General features: G+C 35.8%; 1 protein-coding gene across 6 annotated transcripts in view; it reads left to right on the forward strand.

Annotated features, from left to right (window-relative positions):
* Window positions 1-20,632, forward strand: part of ckn (CRK like proto-oncogene, adaptor protein) — a 378,299-nt gene that overhangs the window by 267,636 nt on the left and 90,031 nt on the right. For 3 of the 6 annotated variants that reach the window (XM_074181857.1, XM_023156646.2, XM_023156647.2), the window contains exon 2: window positions 16,955-17,377. The exons of the other annotated variants lie outside the window; for them this stretch is intronic. In XM_074181857.1, the coding sequence (XP_074037958.1) occupies window positions 16,955-17,377 (423 nt within the window). The remainder of the gene's footprint in view (window positions 1-16,954; window positions 17,378-20,632) is intronic. 6 annotated transcript variants of the gene reach the window in all.

Raw genomic sequence — 20,632 nt, forward strand, 5'->3', positions numbered from 1 at the left:
TTCTAGACAAATACCTCACATCAATTTTTGTGTTCTCTAATCACTTGTAAATAATTCCATGTGAAGAAAATTTAAAAAATAAAAAAATAGACATGTTTCATAGTGAAATCGACAAGTATATTTCATTTGTATTTTATCCATTCAAGTATCTCTTTCATTGAATATGTCTTATGTCACTTTGCAATTTACCCCTACTCATTGAATATGTCTTATGTCTCACTGCAATTTACCCCTACTCAATGTCCCACTCCTCTCCCACTCCCTCTCGAAAGTATAAAAGTAGAAATCATCTGATGAAACATTCAGTTGATCAGCTAGCATCGAGATGGAACCCGATTCAACCTCCGAACCCTATAGCTGCCCGGATCAGGGGTACAACTTCAATTACTGGGATAACAGCCAGGTACAGGTAGTCTCTTCCACCACGGAACCCCACAGTCCGCCATATGAATACCAGGATCACGACATCAGGATGCAAGTTCAACATGTCACTGGCAGTGACGAAGGACACTTGGACGATTCGGAATATCCAGATCCTGACGGATGGTGGGACCCTGCTTATGATGACATTGTCCCAATGAGCAGCGACGACGACGATGATGACGACGACGACTCTGGCGATGATGCTGATGACGAGCTTGACGTTAGACGTCCTCCACCATCCCCTATCCTCATCGAGGATAGTCCTCCGCCATCCCCAATCCTGATCGATGATGATGTCCTCAATTCCGATGATGACATATAATCATCTACTCGTCCATCATTTCCTTTCCTTTCCTTCCACGGAGTACACACTTTTTGGTTGGTGTACACGAGGCACTGCGAGGCTGGGGCAGTGTCTTCCTCCCTTCCTCTCCCTTCCTCCCCTCTTATTAGTTTTTTTTTCCATAATAATCACTAAGAATTTCTCCTAATAATCGCTCAGAGTTTCATTCTTGATGTTTTCGAATCTCAAACACTGTTCTACATTTCACCCCCTCCATTTCATTTCTTCCAATATAAATATAGCAACAATCCCAGTTCTATATCATTCTTCCACAATGTCGAGTACAGGACCCATCCAAGTACATGAAATAGATTCAACGTCTGATCATTTGAGTACAACCTTCGCTCAATTTCTGCAGCGAATCTATGATCTTCCTGATGATTTCGCAGAACGAGTGGAACAAGGTATTCAGGACGACATAGATGCTGTTGACGATAATAATGCGGATGATGTGATTAGTATATCATCTGATTCAGATGATTATGACGACGACGACATCATGAGTATATCATCTGATTCAGATGACTACTATGAGGATGATATCATTAGTATATCATCTGATTCAGATGACGATACCATAATTATTGTTTCTGATGATGAGGAGCGTTAGTCCATATCATTGCATGGATTAATAAAAAATAACAGCCCTTTTCAGGGCTACAATTAAAGACTGAAACAATAAAAAAATAGCTCTTTTCAGAGCTACCATTATACTTTCAAACAGAAACAGATTCATACCATTGTTAACATTATGTTAACATTATAATCTCAAACGAAATATATGTATGTGAAAGTATTCATCATTATATGCATATGAATGATTGACAAATGCCAACTTCAACTTTCATTTAAAGTAGTACTCATCATATGCATAGATATTCAATGACTATCAAATTCCAAATTTCGACTTTTCAGTCAAAGTAGTAATTTATTTGTCATATAATGTATAGATATTCAAAGACTAACAAATAGTAATTTATTTGTCATATAATGTATAGATATTCAAAGACTAACAAATTTCCAACTTAGACTTTTATTAGTCAAAGTATTCATTTGTCACATAATCTATGAATACTAATACAACTAACTACTGTTTGTGTGAATAATGTAGCCCTGAAAAGGGCTGTTGTTTTTTTTTTTGACCAGTAGGTCCACGGTTATTGTGCCACAGGTTGGACATTATTACATATAATACATGTAGATACTCGGGTGAAGTTTGTTAGTGGCCTCTCGCAAGCTTCACACCAATTCTGTCCCATTTCCATAATTGAGACAGTGTTGTGGGTGTTGACATGGGCATACCACCCTCCATTATTGTTTCTATGCGAATAAAACCGAAAGCAGCACCAACATAGTTTTTTGTTCTCTCCATCTATTGTGCTGATCAATACGTATGCATCCAATGCACAATACAAATCCAAGGGATCTTCCAGTGTCTCACTGACATTGAGTGTTCGCATACCGATCCTCATAGCACCATCACCTTCAGTTGTGTCAGCTTCTATCCCTTCATCATCTCCTTCTTCATCCATGACCCTCTCAAACTCCATCACGTCATCATCTTCGTCGCTTTGGTTGGCCTCGTTTTCAACTTCGTCTATCTCATCTTCATCGACTCCAACATCTTCTGCTTCAACTATTACTTCCTCTAGCGGAACATTGACATCCTCATCATCTGATTCGTCTATCCAATTGTTTTCATCAACAGCAGCTATTCTATTTAATGCAGCATTTATTTTTGCAGAATTCATCTTGTTGTTGTTTGCTCACAGTTGTAGAGAGTGAATGAATGAACTCTAGGTTTGCAAGTCAACTTATATAGGAGGTGATGCGACTCCCACTTGACTCGTTTAGAGTGGAATAGTAGGAGAAGTTATCCCACTATACTTCCACATGATGTTGATTTGTATAAATAGAGATCGTAGGTATAGGAGAGAGCATTCAGAGTTTCTGTAAGTCATCTCTTAATATTTCTAATCGAATTAGTAGAATGCCGTTTCCAAAAGAGTGGAATGAAAAACCAAAAGTGTGTGTCTACCCAATGATGATTGCAGGGGCTATTGTTTGCTACTTTTGTCAAATAAGTAGACCTAATGATTCAATCAATCCATGTACTGGTATGTGTAGTGATTGCGTGTTGCGGATTCAACTATCGCCTCCTTCTCATCCACCGAAGCGAACAAAATCGGATTATCGTCAACAACAGTTACAGTGTCTGAAGTGTTCCGAACCTATAATATTTAACAATATAGGTATCTGTAGAAATATTTGTGGTACCTGTGCTGCCGTTCCAACTCCACTGCAACGTTGTTTGCGTTGTGATACATATTCCATGAATTGTTGGAATCATGTATGCAATGCATGTAGAAGTACTTGGGATCTGTGTGAGAAGGTTGGTCAACTCTACCCCAATAGGAGAATCCATTTTTTTCAATGTTGGTGTTTGACGCACGAGCAACAACTATTGAGGAATAGAGTCAAAGAACGTTCCACATCCACAGAGACATATTAACATTTTTCATTTTTTATTATCGTTATTGTCCTCTATTATTAATAAATATATATATTTTGAATTTATTTGTATTATTTTCTAACATTTAAAAATACATGCATGCAACACAAAGTTTTCCTCTTAAATGACAAAGATTGTTACATGCGTGAATAGTTTAGTGAGAGAGCGCATGTGCCAGTTGATGAAAGAGCGCATGCGCTAGTTTATTTTCTTCTATAAATGGTGAGGTCTCAGTAACATCATCACCTTTCCTATCCACATTCTATTGCTATCACATATCATTCCTCAGACCTTAATAATCATGAGCTCTATGCCGCTATTGATTGCTGAAGATGGTTCACCACTTGTTGATATCGATCAGACTGATTTTGAAAATATTCCAGTATTACATTTATCGAGTCAAGATTCGATAAATGATTTTGATATTAACGACTTCGTTAACTTTGCAGATGTGCCAGAACCAAATGAGCAAATTATTATTGAAAATCCGATCGTTTCGCAATTATCATCACTCAAACACTCTTCATCTACCCTTCCTCTTGGTGTTGATAAGAAATCTAGAACAATCAAGAGGAAGGTTACTAAGGCATCTTCATCGATTGTCACTGACTTTAAAGAAAAGAAAGAATCCAAAAGTGTTGTGCGACAGAAAAAACCCGCAACGAAAAGTGACAGATCGAAGAGGAAGCCAAAAGGTACTCCTAAAGAAATGAAGAGTGATTTGAAAGCTGAACCGCTATCTTCTTTCAGCCCCCTCCATCGGTTTGGGGAAATGAAAAGGAAAGCAAAATGCCGTCTTGTAAAGGCACAGATGACTATTGCTGAACTTGAAAAGAGTGAGCGAGCTATTAATGCTAATAATGAAACTCTTGAAGCATTAGATGCCAAGATTGCATTAGCGAAGGTTGAATTGGCTAGAATGTCTAAAGATGCTGATGAACTCCGTTCAAAAATTGGTAAAGATAAGCAATTCCATCAACGTTCGAGAATGCAAGCTCAGGCTGAGCTTGAGGAGTCGACTAAGCTTTATGAGACAGCATTATCAGTGAGAGATAATTGGCAAAAAGAGTTGGATACTGCATTTCAAAGTGACGGCGATTAGTTTTGGGAATGATAATGTGTTTTCAATATCGTGAGTTGAAAAATATAAGCGGGAATGGAGTATACAATTAATTTGGTTTGGTATACACAGAACATTGCGAATGGCTGGGGCAATGTTTACCGCTGCAATATTTTTCAGTTCACATACTTATAATTGAAATGAAAACAATAATGAACTTTAATATTACTTTATTCATAAAAGTCACTATTATATACATTTAAACCATATTTGATTCATCAATCCAAGAATTTTGTTCGCTAGGAAGGCCTAACCACTTTACATATACTTTATTTTTTCTTCTCTTCAACACCTTCTCAATCAGATATACGTCAGGATTCCCGGTTCGTAATAACTCTTCTTCGTAAAAACATCCTCTAATCGGCTGTTCATTCATATCTTCAAGATTATAAGTCGTTGGGATGGTTTTATTAATTTTAACAATCTTGAATAGCTCCGTGGTAAAATTCGCAGTGTAAGACTTTTCAAAAATATGTTTGTATTTACTTATACGTACAATATCATTTAATTGGAATTTGGGTTTACTTTGTCTTCCTCCAATTCCATTGATACCCTTGAATTTTAATTTTGTTGTTGAATCAACATTGATGGGTGCCATACCTATTGTACGATGAACTTTATTATTATATCTACTAGTTATAATTGGAAGAATATCAAGCCATTTGTGGTGACCTCTCATCGAAAATTCCTTGTAGAGCCATGCCTTTATTGTACGAATCACTCTTTCTGCTATAGCTGCCTTCTTTGTGCTAAATGTTGAATAATGATTGATATTATATTCTCGCATGAGAGATGAGAAGCTTTTATTGAAAAATTCTTTCCCTTGATCGCTTTGTATGTGTTTGGGGGAGTATTTGGCTTCTTTCAGTACATGTTTCATTGCATTAGTTACTGTACTACCTGTTTTATCTTTAACTGCTACAGTCCACAGATATTTGGAGTAACAATCTATCACTACAAGTATATATCGGTATCCTTCATTACTTTTTGCATAAGGTTGCAGTTCAGCTAAATCTATTTGCCATAGATCTGCAAAACCTTTGATGGTGGTTATTCTTCTACGAAAATTACGTCTTGCAGGTTTATGTAATTCATTAACAACTTGTCGTTTGACATCACTTATTTCATTAGTCATTCTATTTCAATATGATTAAAGAGAAAAGGTGATAATGTTACTGCATTGAATGATGATGTGACAGTGATCATTACATGTGAATATGTTAATATATTATACCTTCTTCACGTAATTCTTCAATTATTGAAATTATTTCATTATCATGTCCGGTATGTCCGGCTGACTTTGAAGCTACCAATAGTCGTAGGCGAGCAACTAACTCTTTCGGTGAATTCCAGTACACATAATTCACAGGTTTAGAATTATATATTTTCTCCATTTTCACTCGTTTGAGTGCTCCACCAATTTTACTTCTACTTCTTATTGGATATTGTCGTGAGTCTAATAGAGGTTTGATAACTTCACGAAATTTTTTAGAATTTGTATTTTTAAAACCATTCTTCAGATGATATTGTTTATATGGAGCATTCGTTATTTTCAATATTTTGGAATATACTTGACGAGTTTCTTCATTATCAACATCTTGTGGATTCTTCAAAAAAATCATATCATACAATTCTGGACTACCTGCGCATTCATATTTTTTCACTTTATTAGCATCCCAAAATGAAATGTTTCCATCTTTGAAATTTACCACTAGACTTCCCATTTTCAGCTTTTTTGTAATTGGATCCATACGTACGCCAAATGTTCCATCATATGCTGGATTTCTAGATTTTATATTATTCAAATGTTTCATCAAAACATCTTCACCACTTTCATTCATAACAGGTGAGATGTCAGGATCCGAGGAATCGATGTGGGACGATGATGGTGTTTCGAATAGAGTTGTTCTCATATCGTCTTGAAGTGTGCTCGTGTCACTATTCACAGATGATACACTACCAAAAGATTGTTTTCTTCCTATTGGAGTACTCATGGGATAATTTGAAGTAGATTGAACAGTTCCATGATTTGGTGATAACACTGGTGATTTAGAAGTAGCGTTTGATGATAAAACATTCAATGGTTTCATTATGGGCTCATACAATCTTTCAAGTGTCGTACGATTTTCAATATTATCATTCTTGATAGAGTTGAATTTCTGCCTGACAGCTTCTGTTGTCTCTACTAGTTGACGTTTCAAATTTATTTCATTGTTTTTATTTTCAGGATCTTTTTTTGTATTCATAATGCCCTTTTTTTGAATTAAAGCTTAATTCGTTGGTGAAGTGACCACTACAATATTCAGTGATCGAATAAGTTCCAAAAACAAGATCATGGGTATATAAAACTATCGAATCCTTTGCGATATCTACCTTCATCTATTTTTCTATCCTTATCAATGACTAGAAATCCATATTGGTCCTCCCAGCATTTAACACACATCAATTGGAATTGTTTGAATGTTACATCGGGTGAAACATGATCTGAATAAATGTGATGTAAATTCGTCTCATCTTGTTTGAACATTATAATGAAATTGGTATTGTCACGCACTAACTGTTTGGGTACCCGTGAATATGTCTGTGCTAGATAAAAACAATCAACATCCTTATGACGTCCCATACAGAAATATGATCTAATAATATCTTGCTTTTCACATATCACATCATCGAAAATGAAAACAGAATTAGGCTTAGCGTCGGAGGGTTCCACTATTTCTGCATTATTGCTGAATGTATAAAAACCTAATCCTTTTATAGGTTCCAAAACACTTCGCAAGTACTGATATTTAGGTTGATTGAGTGATTTCGAATAGAGATACACATTTCTAAATCTCAGTCCTTGTGGATGTGTTAATAGTGATATCATTGCATTCGTCTTTCCACAATTTGAAGGTCCTATAATGAGTCCTCGAACTGATGATGGAAGTAGTGGACCATGTCTGAATACCCTTTGTCCATTCAATCCACAACCAAATTTCTCATCTAGATTATCTACAGCAAACTTTTCTTTCTGTTTCACAATGCGCATCGTGCCGTGGTTGGAGACTATATAAATGTTATTAGCTTATTCATTTCAATGTGTACCATCAAACGATACGGACGTATTGAAAGTGATCGTAAAATTAAAAGAGGTTGTGGTTTTGTTAATGATTTAATAAACAAACTTCCTTTCGAATTACATCTACCCGGAGGTTATCAATACTGTGGACCGGGTACAAAATTGAAACAACGTTTAGCTCGTAACGACCCTGGAATCAATAAATTAGATATTGAATGCAAAAAACACGATATTCAATATTCTAAGCATCCATCCGATCTTGCAGCAAGACATTTAGCCGACAAAGAACTTGAATACAGCGCTTGGGATAGGGTTAAATCGAAGGACGCGAGTATTGGGGAAAGAGCAGCTGCATTACTTGTCACCAACATTATGAAAGCGAAAAGACATATGGGCATGGGTTGTAGTACCAATAAGAAAAAATGTAAGAGGAAACAAACGAAGAAAAATAAAATTAAAAAAGTTGCATTTGGTGCTGGGATAGTCCATAAAGTGCGAAATGTATTGAAGAAAGCTGGTGGGAATCAATTTGTGACGAATAATAGCAAAAAAGCTATCACTGTGGCATTGCAGGCGGCACGTAAATACCTTAAAGCTGCCGGTGGAAAGAAGAAAATCCGCACACCACGCATAATTCCTGTTCCCAAGATCGGTGGACTTTTACCATTGATACCAATTTTTGCTGGACTATCCGCACTAGGAAGTTTGGCGGGAGCCGCTGCTGGTATTACCAAGGCCGTGAATTCGGCAAAAGCCAGCAGAGCGGCTTTAATGGAAGCCAATCGTCACAATAAAACCATGGAGGCTGTAGCATTAGGCAAACGCGGAAGTGGAATATATCTCAAACCATACCGTAAAGGTTTAGGACTATATTTAAAACCATACAAAGCCACAAACAAAACAAAAAACTAATTGAACCCCTACCTCAGAGGCCTCTTACTGATCTCGATCTCAGTTATTATGCACAAAAAATGAAAATTCCACATTTTCGTGGTGTTTTTATGCGTGATAGATTACCATCTTCAGGTCCAAAACAAAACGAGACAGCTATTGTTAATTTAGATGGAATAAGTGGACCAGGAACACATTGGGTGGCATATAAAAAATGTGGGAAAGAAGTCACATATTTCGATAGTTTTGGAGATCTACCCCCACCATTGGAATTGACTCGATTCTTTCGAAAATGTTCGAATGTAAAAATCAAATATAACTATGATCGACAACAGAAATTTAATACAGTTCTCTGTGGTCACTTGTGCTTGCAGTTTCTCTCTAAATAATTTTCCAAATAAAAATGGATTCAACACCAAAACTGGATCGGGAGGCTATCAAGGGAATGGGGTTTTCACTTAGAATGTTTTCAAAATATGGTACCTTGAAAAAAATGGATAAAGTGATGCTTGCAAATATGCCTAAGGAAGTGATACTTGCATGTGTTGCACATGAGATTGCATATGTTTGGGAAAAGTTGCCTAAGCATCTGCAAGATGACATCGATATAATGAAACATAGATATTGTTATGAGCACCACCACCACGATCAAAATTCAGAATCGGATGTTAATGACGGTCCTATACCTCGGAAATCTATGTGTTGTATTTGTAATATAGAGGATGTGAATATTGGTATCAATAAAAATGATACTTATTACAATACAACACCTTCCAAAAAGTGTAAATTGTCTCAAATGTGCTGTTGCTGTGTACAATAATAAATTGAAATGTGTTTCAAAATATTCATCAGTCATGTCACGAAAGTTCGAGCTACAAGCTGTCGGGACAAGTGTCTTGAGTGCGGATTTTTTTCCACCAATTGAATTGGATAGGAACAGTCGTTATGGATTAGGACTTTTGGGATTCTATGGGTGCAATACAATCAATAATATAACTGAAGCTAATAACTTAGTTAGTTTTAGAATCAGTAATGACAACTCATCGATACCCCAAAAGTTGACAATTGAAATTCCATGTGGTGCTTATGAAATAGAAGAGATCAATGCCGTCATACAGAAACATATCATGTTCAGATTGTTTCATGATAAAAAACCAAATGATGTCGTTGCAGATGATATTTTCTATCTACACGCCAATAATAATACATTCAAATGTGAAATGCGATCCAAATATGAAATTGATCTGACACATCCAAATTCAATAGCAGAAATGATGGGGTTCGCTCATGAAATATTTCCACCAAATCAGATACATGAATCATCATTACCAATAAACATTACAACTGTGAGACTTATCCGCTTAGATTGCAATATAATATCTGGTTCATATATAAATGGTGAAGAATCCCATATTCTTTTCTCATTCGATATTGATGTTGAACCTGGCTACAATCTCACTAAAGAACCACACAGTATTATATATATGCCTGTCAGTCCAGAAGGTCGTCAATTGATTCACAACATTACAGTGCGTATTTTGGATGAAAAAAATAACCTTATCGATTTTGGAAGTGAAGAAGAGATTTTCATTATTTTGGAATTGAAGAAAATCGAATAACTGTTGTTATGGGTTTCATTTATAATAGACAAAATCGCATTGAACAATCCCAAACGAGTTGCACTATCAAAAAGAAAGGTGTGCATAAAAAGAAGCTCATTCCACAAGTGTATGCTAAACAGTTAGCACATAACGCTCTGTCTGTGAGTGATCTTAAATTTTTGAAATCGATTGGATTGAAAGTGAGAAAATAACAATGGTGCTCGAAACAAACAATGAAAAGTTGAATATATTCAATGAACCAGTGCTCGATCATTCTCTCATAAGTTTACATGAGCACACATATAAGCCCTATGGATCACCGCTATTCAGGAATTCGGATGAAATCAGAATTGCAATCAATAATCAAGATGTTATACTAGATATTGCCGAGAGCTTCATTTACATAGAAGGTAAATTCACCCCCAAAGATGTAGCGAAAACATGCTATCTCTCGAATAATGCAATTGCATTTCTCTTTGACGAAATTCGTTATGAAATGGGTGGTGAACAAGTGGCTGTTGTTAGAAAACCTGGGATAACATCTACAATGAAAACCATGATATCATTTGGACAATCTCATGCTAACACATTATTGACATCTGGTTGGGGACTTTCACAATTGAAGCAAGATATCTTGGATACAAACAGTCATGTTTTTAGTGGAAAACTACCACTGAAATATTTGATGGGTTTTGCTGAAGATTACAACAAAAGTATCTTGAATGCCAAACAGGAATTGATTTTGATTATCGCTCGATCATTCAAAAACTCATATATAGGTGAGGTTGATGCTGATTTGGAAATAAATAAAATCGAATGGAAAATAAGGCATATTGTACCAGATGATAAACACAAGCTCAAACTTTTGAGTAGAATAAACAAAAGCGGTCTGAATGCCAAAATCAAGTTGGCGTATCGTATGTGGGACCTCTATGAACTACCATCATTACGTGGGACTTCTTCAGACATATGGGCCATCAAAACAACTAACGCATTGGAAACTCCTCGTTTTGTCATCATCGCATTCCAAAGTACTACCACATCAGAAGATAGAACACAAGATATTACAAAATTCACAACTGCTGATATCAATAGTATTCGAGTATACTTGAATTCTGAAGTTTATCCATATGAGCGTTGGAATTTGAATTTCGATAAAAAACTAGATGCTCCTGCTTATTATGCTTTTGAGAGTTTCCAGCGAAGTTATTATGATAAAGATATGAGTGAACCTCTGATGGACATTGGACAATTTAGAGAGAATCCACTATTCGTCATCGATTGTTCCCATCAACCGAATGCAACAAAATCATCAACTATTGATATAAAGATTGAGTTTGAGACGAGGAAGACCAAGTTTCCAGACAACACTAAAGTATATGCATTAATTTTGCATGATACAGTTTTAACATACAATGCATTGGATGGTTCAGTTCATAGCAGATATTGACACTTTTTTTTTCACTCTATCATGTACTGTTTTATGATCTTTTTTTTTTTTTATTTGTAACTGACTTATATCATGTATTGTATTTTATATCATATTTATTGTTTTGTAATCATTTTCTATTGTATTTCATCAGATTTAAATAAATAAAACATGAAAATAATACAAAGTTTTTTATTTGACATTATTTATGATTTACAGGAACATACAGACTATCTAAAATAACTTCTTCCTCATAATCATCATTTTCGCGACCATCTTCAATTTCCTCTCGATTTTCATCATTCAATTCAAAGTGATGAATAATCCATTCTGGCAAGTATGGTTGGAGGCTATACAGGAATCTTCTTAGGTTCAGTTCAATCATAACCTCACAAAGTTGCCACAATTCCAATTCATTATCCAAAAATTTGTTGCAAACTTCTGCACCACTCCAATAGTTCTCAGCATCACGAAGGCATAATTCGATTTGTTTTTCATCATAGCATACACTCATATCATAAACGCTTGCATGTTCGGCTCCATCACCCAACACCTTCAATTTAGACGACAAATGTTGAACCGATGATTTGAGATCTACAATATCGACCCAATCTTGACTTGCGTACTGCATCCACATCTTTAAATGGTGGAACTGAAATCGAATAAAAAAAACAATAAGCAACCTCCAATTTTTCAGTGATATAATACTCACATTCCCATTTTACTTGTAGTTACAAAGTGAGTGTATTCAACTAAGTTAGTAATGTTTATATTTCCATATAATTATCATCTAATATATGAATATTAATAAAACAATAAGAAATTCATTATAATTACTATTATTATTCAATCATATTGAATTTGACTAGAGTTATCGTTTTCACACCAAAAAAACTTTGTAAGCTATGACCTAAAGAAATTCACTATAAATTATTACTATTATTCAATCATATTGAATTTGACTAGAGATCGCGTTTTCATGCCAGCAAAACTTTGTTGGCTCTGTCCTAAATACATCATCGTATATTTACCACCTGATGAGTTGATACAAGATATATCGTCATCACTGAATTGCAACGAAATACGTTTTGGTAGCCATGTTTTAAATAATTTATCATTGCTCACATCTTGCAAAGTTAATAAAATTGATTTACCAAATCGTGTAGAATAAGTTGACATATTTTTAATTATGTACACTTCATCAATTGGCAATGATGATAAGGCCTTTTGCTCTAGTATTTCAACCTCCTGTACAATCAAATTATTAATTTTATTCAAGTCTACTTTTGAAACGGACATGATGAAAATATATATGAAAATATAAACAATTTCCAACAGACAAATACACTCACCGTCTTCCTTCTATTACGAACTGAATAACACTCTACCAATTGCTAACTGCTGCAGATATATTCGTCTACTGATTTCATAGTGTGCCAGGCATTTCTTTTATATTAAACAGTGTGAGTCACCCCCACCATGAAACCGTGAAAGATTCACATTGCTAGTTGCTATCCACTAGAGATGCCTGATGTCACAGCCAAGCCCATCTCCCAACTTGATGCGATAACAGTTGCCGGTACGAGCAAGCAATGGTCGTTGCGGTCTCGGAGAGGGTAGACGCTAAGCAAACGGTCCTCGGCTGCCGTTGTGTCACCATCGATAGCGGGGCTAGAGCGAACCTTCATCGCTTCGGGAGAGGTGAGGGCAGACCGATGAATACGCATTACTCTGCCACACGTCGTGGAGTGAACATGTCGCTCTCTAGCCGTTGAACGGTTATTGCTGTGACGTCACTCCACTACTAACTTGGTGCCCTAACACCGATGGAGCATTTATTACTTGGAGGATCTTCGAAGTATGCAGACGTATGTTTGTACATAGACAAACAAGCACATGATGAAACCCTGTACCGTGCATTCTCCTACACACACACACACACACACACACATAAACACACAAAATCTCATATGAAAAAAAAATCTGAACGATCCATGCACCAGACACTTCAAGGTCACAACGCCTTGACTTCACTGCACAACAAAAAAACTTCACCAAACAACAACCAATAAAAAAAGCAATTAATACGTCATAGTGGTGGGGGGAGGCCGAGAATCAGCTGTAAACAACTACTAATGGTATTGTCCATCAAAATGCAAAGCAAAAGATGTGAGCCCCAATAAACCGTAGTGGCTCGCAGTGGGGATCGAAAAGATCCGTTTACTTTAGACATACCTACTTTCCCTTTCAGTGCGGTTTAAAATTCGTATTAAATTATATAATCATATACACAGCATTCTCAAAAGCTTACATTATGGACTTTGGTCTAGGTCATATTCGGAACTCTCCTGTTGTAGCTTTTAACTCTCCTGTTATTGTTAACAGGAGAGTTGAAAGATACTGTGGCAAGATAGCTCATCATCCCATTATACATGTGCAGTTCGAAAATACTTAGATCCAAATATTTCATAATCAATAAGTTGACAGATAGAGACTTATTGAACGACCAGCAACATCAAAAATTCAACTCGTTCAAGTATTTTCCTGAAATATATTTTAGAATTCATTCGATACTTTTGGGGAACACTGTACATTTGTTCTAGTTTAATGAATAAGCTGTTGAACGCACTAAAATAATTTTAGATTATTTACTATGAATCATATCGTACAATCTTAAGAATTTTAACGATATCAAGCGGGAATCAATAGTCATTAGACTATTGTTATTCAACTTTTTTGTCTAACCCTTCACCAATACCACTTTCCAAATAAAACAGAAGGAACCGTTAACCTCCATCCATCGTCTGCCATCCTCCATAAATCAATCCCATAATGGTGTGATTTATCTCGAACAGTAAATACAAGTGAGCTGCGAAAAAACAAACGCGAAATGGCTACGATTTGTTTCCGAGTGGCTCTTCTGCCAGTTTTATCGATGCAGCCTACTTTTCTAGACTTATCTATAAAGAAATATCTTTGTTTCGTTTGCAGTTTGAGTTGGATTTCTCAAAAATAAATTCTTCAAATCATTGTTGAACGAGTTCAAGTTTAATGGAAGTTGATGAATGTATTGTTCGAATTGTCAGAATTTTAGACACAAAAGATTAAATCAGTTTTTGATATTCGTTGCTTTGACAATCTAGGAAAATGTAAATTTTAGTGAAAAGATACGAAATATTTCGTGTTTCTTATTTTCAAATGTTGAATTAAGTTTGAAAGGTATAATAAAATAGAAATACATACAAGTGGATGGAACCCATTAATTATAGCTTGATACGGATCATCTTCACCATCAGCAGGGGGTTGCATATATTAATTAGTGGGGTGAAAATAACCAGGTTCAATTCAATGCCACAAAAACCCAGGCATCGGTTTTTTCGATAAAGCTTGGAACACTGTTCCGAACCAGAAAACTGTAGGTACACACCCTAGTAACTTTTGGTGCTTTATAAAGTTCAGATCAGACTTCCTTTGGAGTATTGTTCTCATTTATGGAGCTCCGCACCTAAGCATACCCTGAAGATACTGGATTCCATCCAGAGAAGAACCATCCACCTGATTGGACACCGTGATAGTCTGGAACATCGAAGAAATGTTATAGATTTGTCTCTCTTCTATAGATACTTTCAAGAAAAGTGTTCAAGTGACTTGGCACATTCGATTCCACCAAGAGCGGTACATATCAGAAATACGCGAAGGACTGTGGCTGCTGATTATTTTGAGGTTCAACTCAGTACACCTCGAACTTCACTGTTCAAGAACTCTTTCATTTGGAGAACTGAGTTTATTTGGAATAAACTTCCTGACAACGTTTTTCCAAAAGGATTTAGTCTCCAGCGATTCAAATCCAATGTGAATCACTACTTTCGCACAGGCACCGCTCTTGGAGCGCCTTGAGGATCTTCCTGTGCTGCTTGTGTTTTGTACTTGAAAAAATATATTCAACAAAGATTAACTGAAAATTTAAAAGTTTATTTTTGTGACTTCCTTTAAACCTCGAAAAACACCGAAATAAGGTATAAAAGGATAATTATAACTATACGAAAGCGAGATTTTTTATTTCTTTTTCTCCTCTTCACATATATAGTGTGTAGTATGAAAATGAGAGGCATATTTAAATAATCAAAATTGAAGATTTTTTTTCTATAACGGTGATGTTAAAATCAAATAGGTATATTCAACCCTTCTCACACACATTGAGGAAATGTGTTTCACTAATCGAATTGAATAGTTGTTGCATACGATATTGTTTTGATTGTATGTTCTGATTTATTATTTATATTTCAATCCAGATGTTGATGACTTTTTTAGAACATATCTAACGAAAAATTTTAAACAAAAGTCATTTTCATTTCACACCCAATTCATTTCAAAAGTTTTTATCAACGAATTCATATTTCATCGTCTAGGTAAAATAATTGAATCTAAAATAGAAATGAGACAACAATTTTTGACCAATATTTTTCATCAATTTAATATTTACCCATACAACCGTCAAGAAAAGAAAATACCTAAACACAGGTACATAGGTAATATCATAATTTCAAAAAAATCAAGATGTGATGTTTAATCTCCACTGACCAATAAACATTTTCATTTTTTACCTTAATTGACAAACAGTATTCTATTCACTGACCCAGACTTTGTAATTTCCTTTTAGTTGGATATTGTATACTCAAACCTTTTGCTGAAAATACATAGATATATCTTATAATTCAACTAATACGGAAAAGCAAATGATGAACTAAAAACAAAAACCGGACACTAAAAATGGTTTTCAATTATTTGCAATATTCGATTCTCAATATAATAAATTCAATTCAGGGAGCCACCTAGATTTATACTCACTAGTTGAACAATTTTTCTTTCTACAATATTTGGAAAAAAATTAACCTTTGGGATTTTTCCATATTGAACTTCAGAATATTGGCGTTAAACTATTATTCTTCAGCATGTCATTCGGCAAGTTTGGAAAGGTTAGCCTTACCAAATACAACTGCTTTGACAAAAAAAGTCTCAACAAAAACCATTTGTAACCAACCACGACCATTGAGTATATGATATTTCACGTATACCTGATAAAATGAATAGAATAATACTACTAAGTGTGTAAAATAAACGTTGATATGCGATCAGTAAAGGAAATAATTATTTTGGGAATTCAATCTTTATTTTCATTATTCGTGGTTTAATTTTCATGCCAATTTCTTACAAATTCGAAGATTTTTAAAGTGTAATTTCTGAAGATTCAGATTATTTTTCAACGTTATTGAAATTATATGTTTTTGAAGGAGACTAAACTATCCAATGTTTTGGTATACAGTATATATTTTACTAATATAATAATTAAAGACATTTTAAATATTTCTGAAACACGTTTCTATTCAAGCGTGTCAGAATGCATTTTCAACAGTTCAGTGAATAACGAAAATAAATTATATACCATACCATAAATTTTAAAAAATCTCATTAAGTCGAGAGCCTCTTTCAATTGTTCCATATTTTAATGAGATGAAATTTCATTATGAATGAGAAACAAACCATCTAAAATCCTATTCTATTTATTTCGATTAGTGAACTCGAGTGAGCTGCGGAAAAGCAAACGCGAAATGTCGACCACTTGTTTCCGGCCGCCTCCGTTGCCGCCCAGCAAGAAATCCGCCCAGATGACAAACGGCAATCGACAACGCGCCAAACAGAATCACAGCCTCCTTTCCTCGACGTATTTGAGCTTCCGCGATCCGGCCGACGACGAAATTTTGAGCGTCGAAGAGATCGAACTGACGAGTTTTCGATGTAAAAGTGCGACGTCGGGAGAGTCGGGAAAACGATCGGGGAAATTGACGCACACTAGTTCCTTGAACAGAAAAAGAGGCGGCAGAGCCCTGTTGACGAGGAGCCATTCCGATGGAAACTTGGATAAGGCGGGCACCTCGGGAGTTTGCATCAATAGATACATGAAGGTGCTCAGCGGGAGCTGGAAGAATTTATTGAATTGTAAGTTGACGCTTTTTACCGCTTACTAACATTGTTGATGTAGTTGTTCGACGGAAATATTAACTTTACTGTCACATAGCGAATGTAATTACTCCCTTATGTGAAAATATACCGGTGAAAATTTTACAACTTCTTTATCGAGCATAAGTTTGGCAAAGTGGTGACAATGGTAATAACATTGAAACTGGCGAAGAACAAAATCATTTCATAAGAACTCTTGTCATCTGCAAAATGAACTATCAGAAATGTCTTTTCTTTTGTTCAGTTTTCATCATGACATTCAAGGTTCTGTCTAAAAGTACCATATTCACATAGAAATTGATGAAACCAAGGCCCAAACCACAAAGCATTGGTGATCCAACGCCTAGCTTTGTGTCGACCTATCTGTCCTTCAACAACATTCCTGTGTATAAATAAGCATCTACCTGGACCACAAAAAAGGTTTATAGTTTTTTGACAAAATTTTCTTGGACCGGTCAAATAGAAGGCATTCGAAGAATTTCATCAAACAACTTTCCAACTATAACAGAAATAATCTATGTTGTTTTACATGCTAATGAGTCACCGTAGTATGAATTATCATAAGAAAATATTTGGACCGCCGAAAGATCCGTCTCAGGTTGAGATGATCACTTCCTTTATGCCTACCTCACCTCTGTTCTAATTAGGTTCTGAATGTTTGGCATAGTTTTATTTTTGCCGTCGAACCTGAAAAATCATCCACCATACAAACTAATCAGCTTAATTAGGAAATCGGACATATTTGGTGGAGTTAAAATGATGTGAGGCACAATAAACCCTTACTGGTTGCCGTGGAGGTTCTAATAAACCCACTAATCTAACCATAAGTGAGCATTGACATCTCCCGTTATGAAGGCGACATCTATGGGAACAACTTAAAATTGAAACATTGTTTGATACCCCACAGACGTAGAGCAGTTTTGTTGCTCACCGAAGCTGCACAAATTTTATCCGTATGTTATAAACTGACCAAAATATTGGAGATAATCTGGATAGATGAATCTTTAGAATGTATTATACTCTGTCCATGCAAGCAACATAGTGCTGCAAAACATTATCATGCATAGTGCACGTGATTTCCCAAGCAAGGCTGCTTGTACAGAGTTTTTTTAATAATATGCGGATGGGCATAGGAATTTTTTTTAGGTGGATTGTAGGAGCCCAAATTAGCAGTTTCTTCAGCCGTATCATACTTAACATTTTCAAAAATATAAACTTTAAAATACCGTATATGTAATACCACAGGCGTTAAAACGTAAGTCACCATTCCGACCTTGTAGCGAAATACCTGAACAAATTCCATCAGCCGATTGCAGTCAAATCTGATTGGCCAGCGTAATGCCGGAATTACATTATAATGTTGTGGTGTGTTGTGATGCTCTCTGACGTTTGGAGTAAACGCATGCGAGCATCTACAATGTTTTCTTCCGATTCGGATAGTGATATCGAAGAAAACCTTGTGTGTCTGCTAATGTAAAGTTTAATTAAAAAGAAAAGAAAAAAGAGAAAATTGGGTTCATCTCCAGTAAATGATCTGAGAGGTAGTCGAAGCGAATATTGGTTACTAGTGATGAAGAAAGATTTCATCAGTATTTCAGGATGTCAAAAAATCAATTTGAGCTATTACATTCTATGGTAGAAAATGATATTAAAAAATGCAAACCCGTATTTTCTAACAAGTTCAATAAGTTCGTCCGACATCTTGTGCACAAATAAATGCAAACGACTATTCTCTAGCTCTAGCTAGTTAACGCGTCAGATTAGAAACATACTAGTGTGGAGTGTTTTGACGCGTCATAACCACACCATCGTTCTGACGCCGATCGGGAATCGACCGATTGCCGTTACGACAGATCGCGTCCCGACACACTGCACTTTAGTAATATAATTCTAAACATACTGAATGTAAGGATACGATATACTTGTGGCGCGTCACGACATACCACGACACAATAATTCCGGCTCAAGAAGGCTTGTTCATGTTACCCAATAGATTCAAATGTGCGTGGTGATCACGCATTTATCATTGTTTGGGTTACTTTTTTTGTTGGGTACACAGAGTTTTATTTAAATACCAAAATTATCACCGGTCCTATATTGATTCAGAAATACGAAATTCAAGAAAATGAGTCTCCACTTTAGTTTTTTTCTGGAGATTATATTCATTTGGAAAATTCGTTTCGAAAAGTTTATTTTCTGAGAATCCCGTTCTCCAAATGAAAAAGTTCTCGAAAAGTATAGTTCGAAGTGTATTGACTGAACCTCGACGTGATCTGCAGCTATAGTTTGAAGCATACTTCTGACATACAGCTTTCGATATTAGATGTTCCAAAACATAAAGGTTGCTCATTATCTTTCGCTCTGGTTGCTCATCATCTTTCGCTCTCCCATAACGTGGTTTGGCTCTTTTCTGACTAGAATCTAGCACCCCCAGGATATAGGGGTGAGCAATAGTCTAAAGAAGATCGAATCTGACCTCTTTCAAACTGTCACCAACCGTCCAGCACGAAATGGTGTTTTCCAAGTTACTGAAAAGCTATGTTAGCAAATTGATTATCCCAAGAAATATTGATAGTCAACTCGCAACTCAAATTGACATCACTGAGTCGGGTTATGTGACACACCTTCGCAGTGAAAAAACAGAAGTCTGAGTTTTCGTAGCATCAAAGCCGAACTGCCTCCAGATTACTTTCAAAAGAAGGGACAAGTGTGCTGTGTGCTGTACTGAATTCCTATCACTCTTAAATGACCTCATCTGTAGTTATCTGGGAAAATTGTCTTATCCTTTTTGGCTTAGCAGTCTTCCAACAAAAGGGAAAACCTTCCTTTGTAGAGCTCACAAAGCACTTTCGCCAGTATATTGTCGAATTTTTCAGATACAGTGATAGGTACATCATCAAGGCCAGAAGCTTTGTTGATGTTGATCTGTTGCAAAGTTCATTCAATTAGAAACTGTCGAAAAGAAATTCTCGGCATTATGGAAATAGTGGCTATTTTTTCTGCAAACCAACTATGGAGTGGGGTGCAAATTGTTCGGCAAGTGAAAGTGCAATATTCTTTCTTGGCTAGAAAATGTTTAATTACACTTACACAGTTTGTTGGTGAATGAAACTCATAGAATAATCACTGGTCATTCGACTTTACTTTTTACCTTACCCTACCTCACTTTGAAGTATTTTTAGGGGCCATTTGAAATTTATAGGGTTGTATTTCAAGCACATTGTAATTCAAATA

This window comes from Leptinotarsa decemlineata, unplaced genomic scaffold (assembly GCF_025532065.1).
Source record: "Leptinotarsa decemlineata unplaced genomic scaffold, Ldec_3_MD MMD2_tig00026317_RagTag_RagTag, whole genome shotgun sequence".
NCBI lineage: Eukaryota > Metazoa > Arthropoda > Insecta > Coleoptera > Chrysomelidae > Leptinotarsa > Leptinotarsa decemlineata.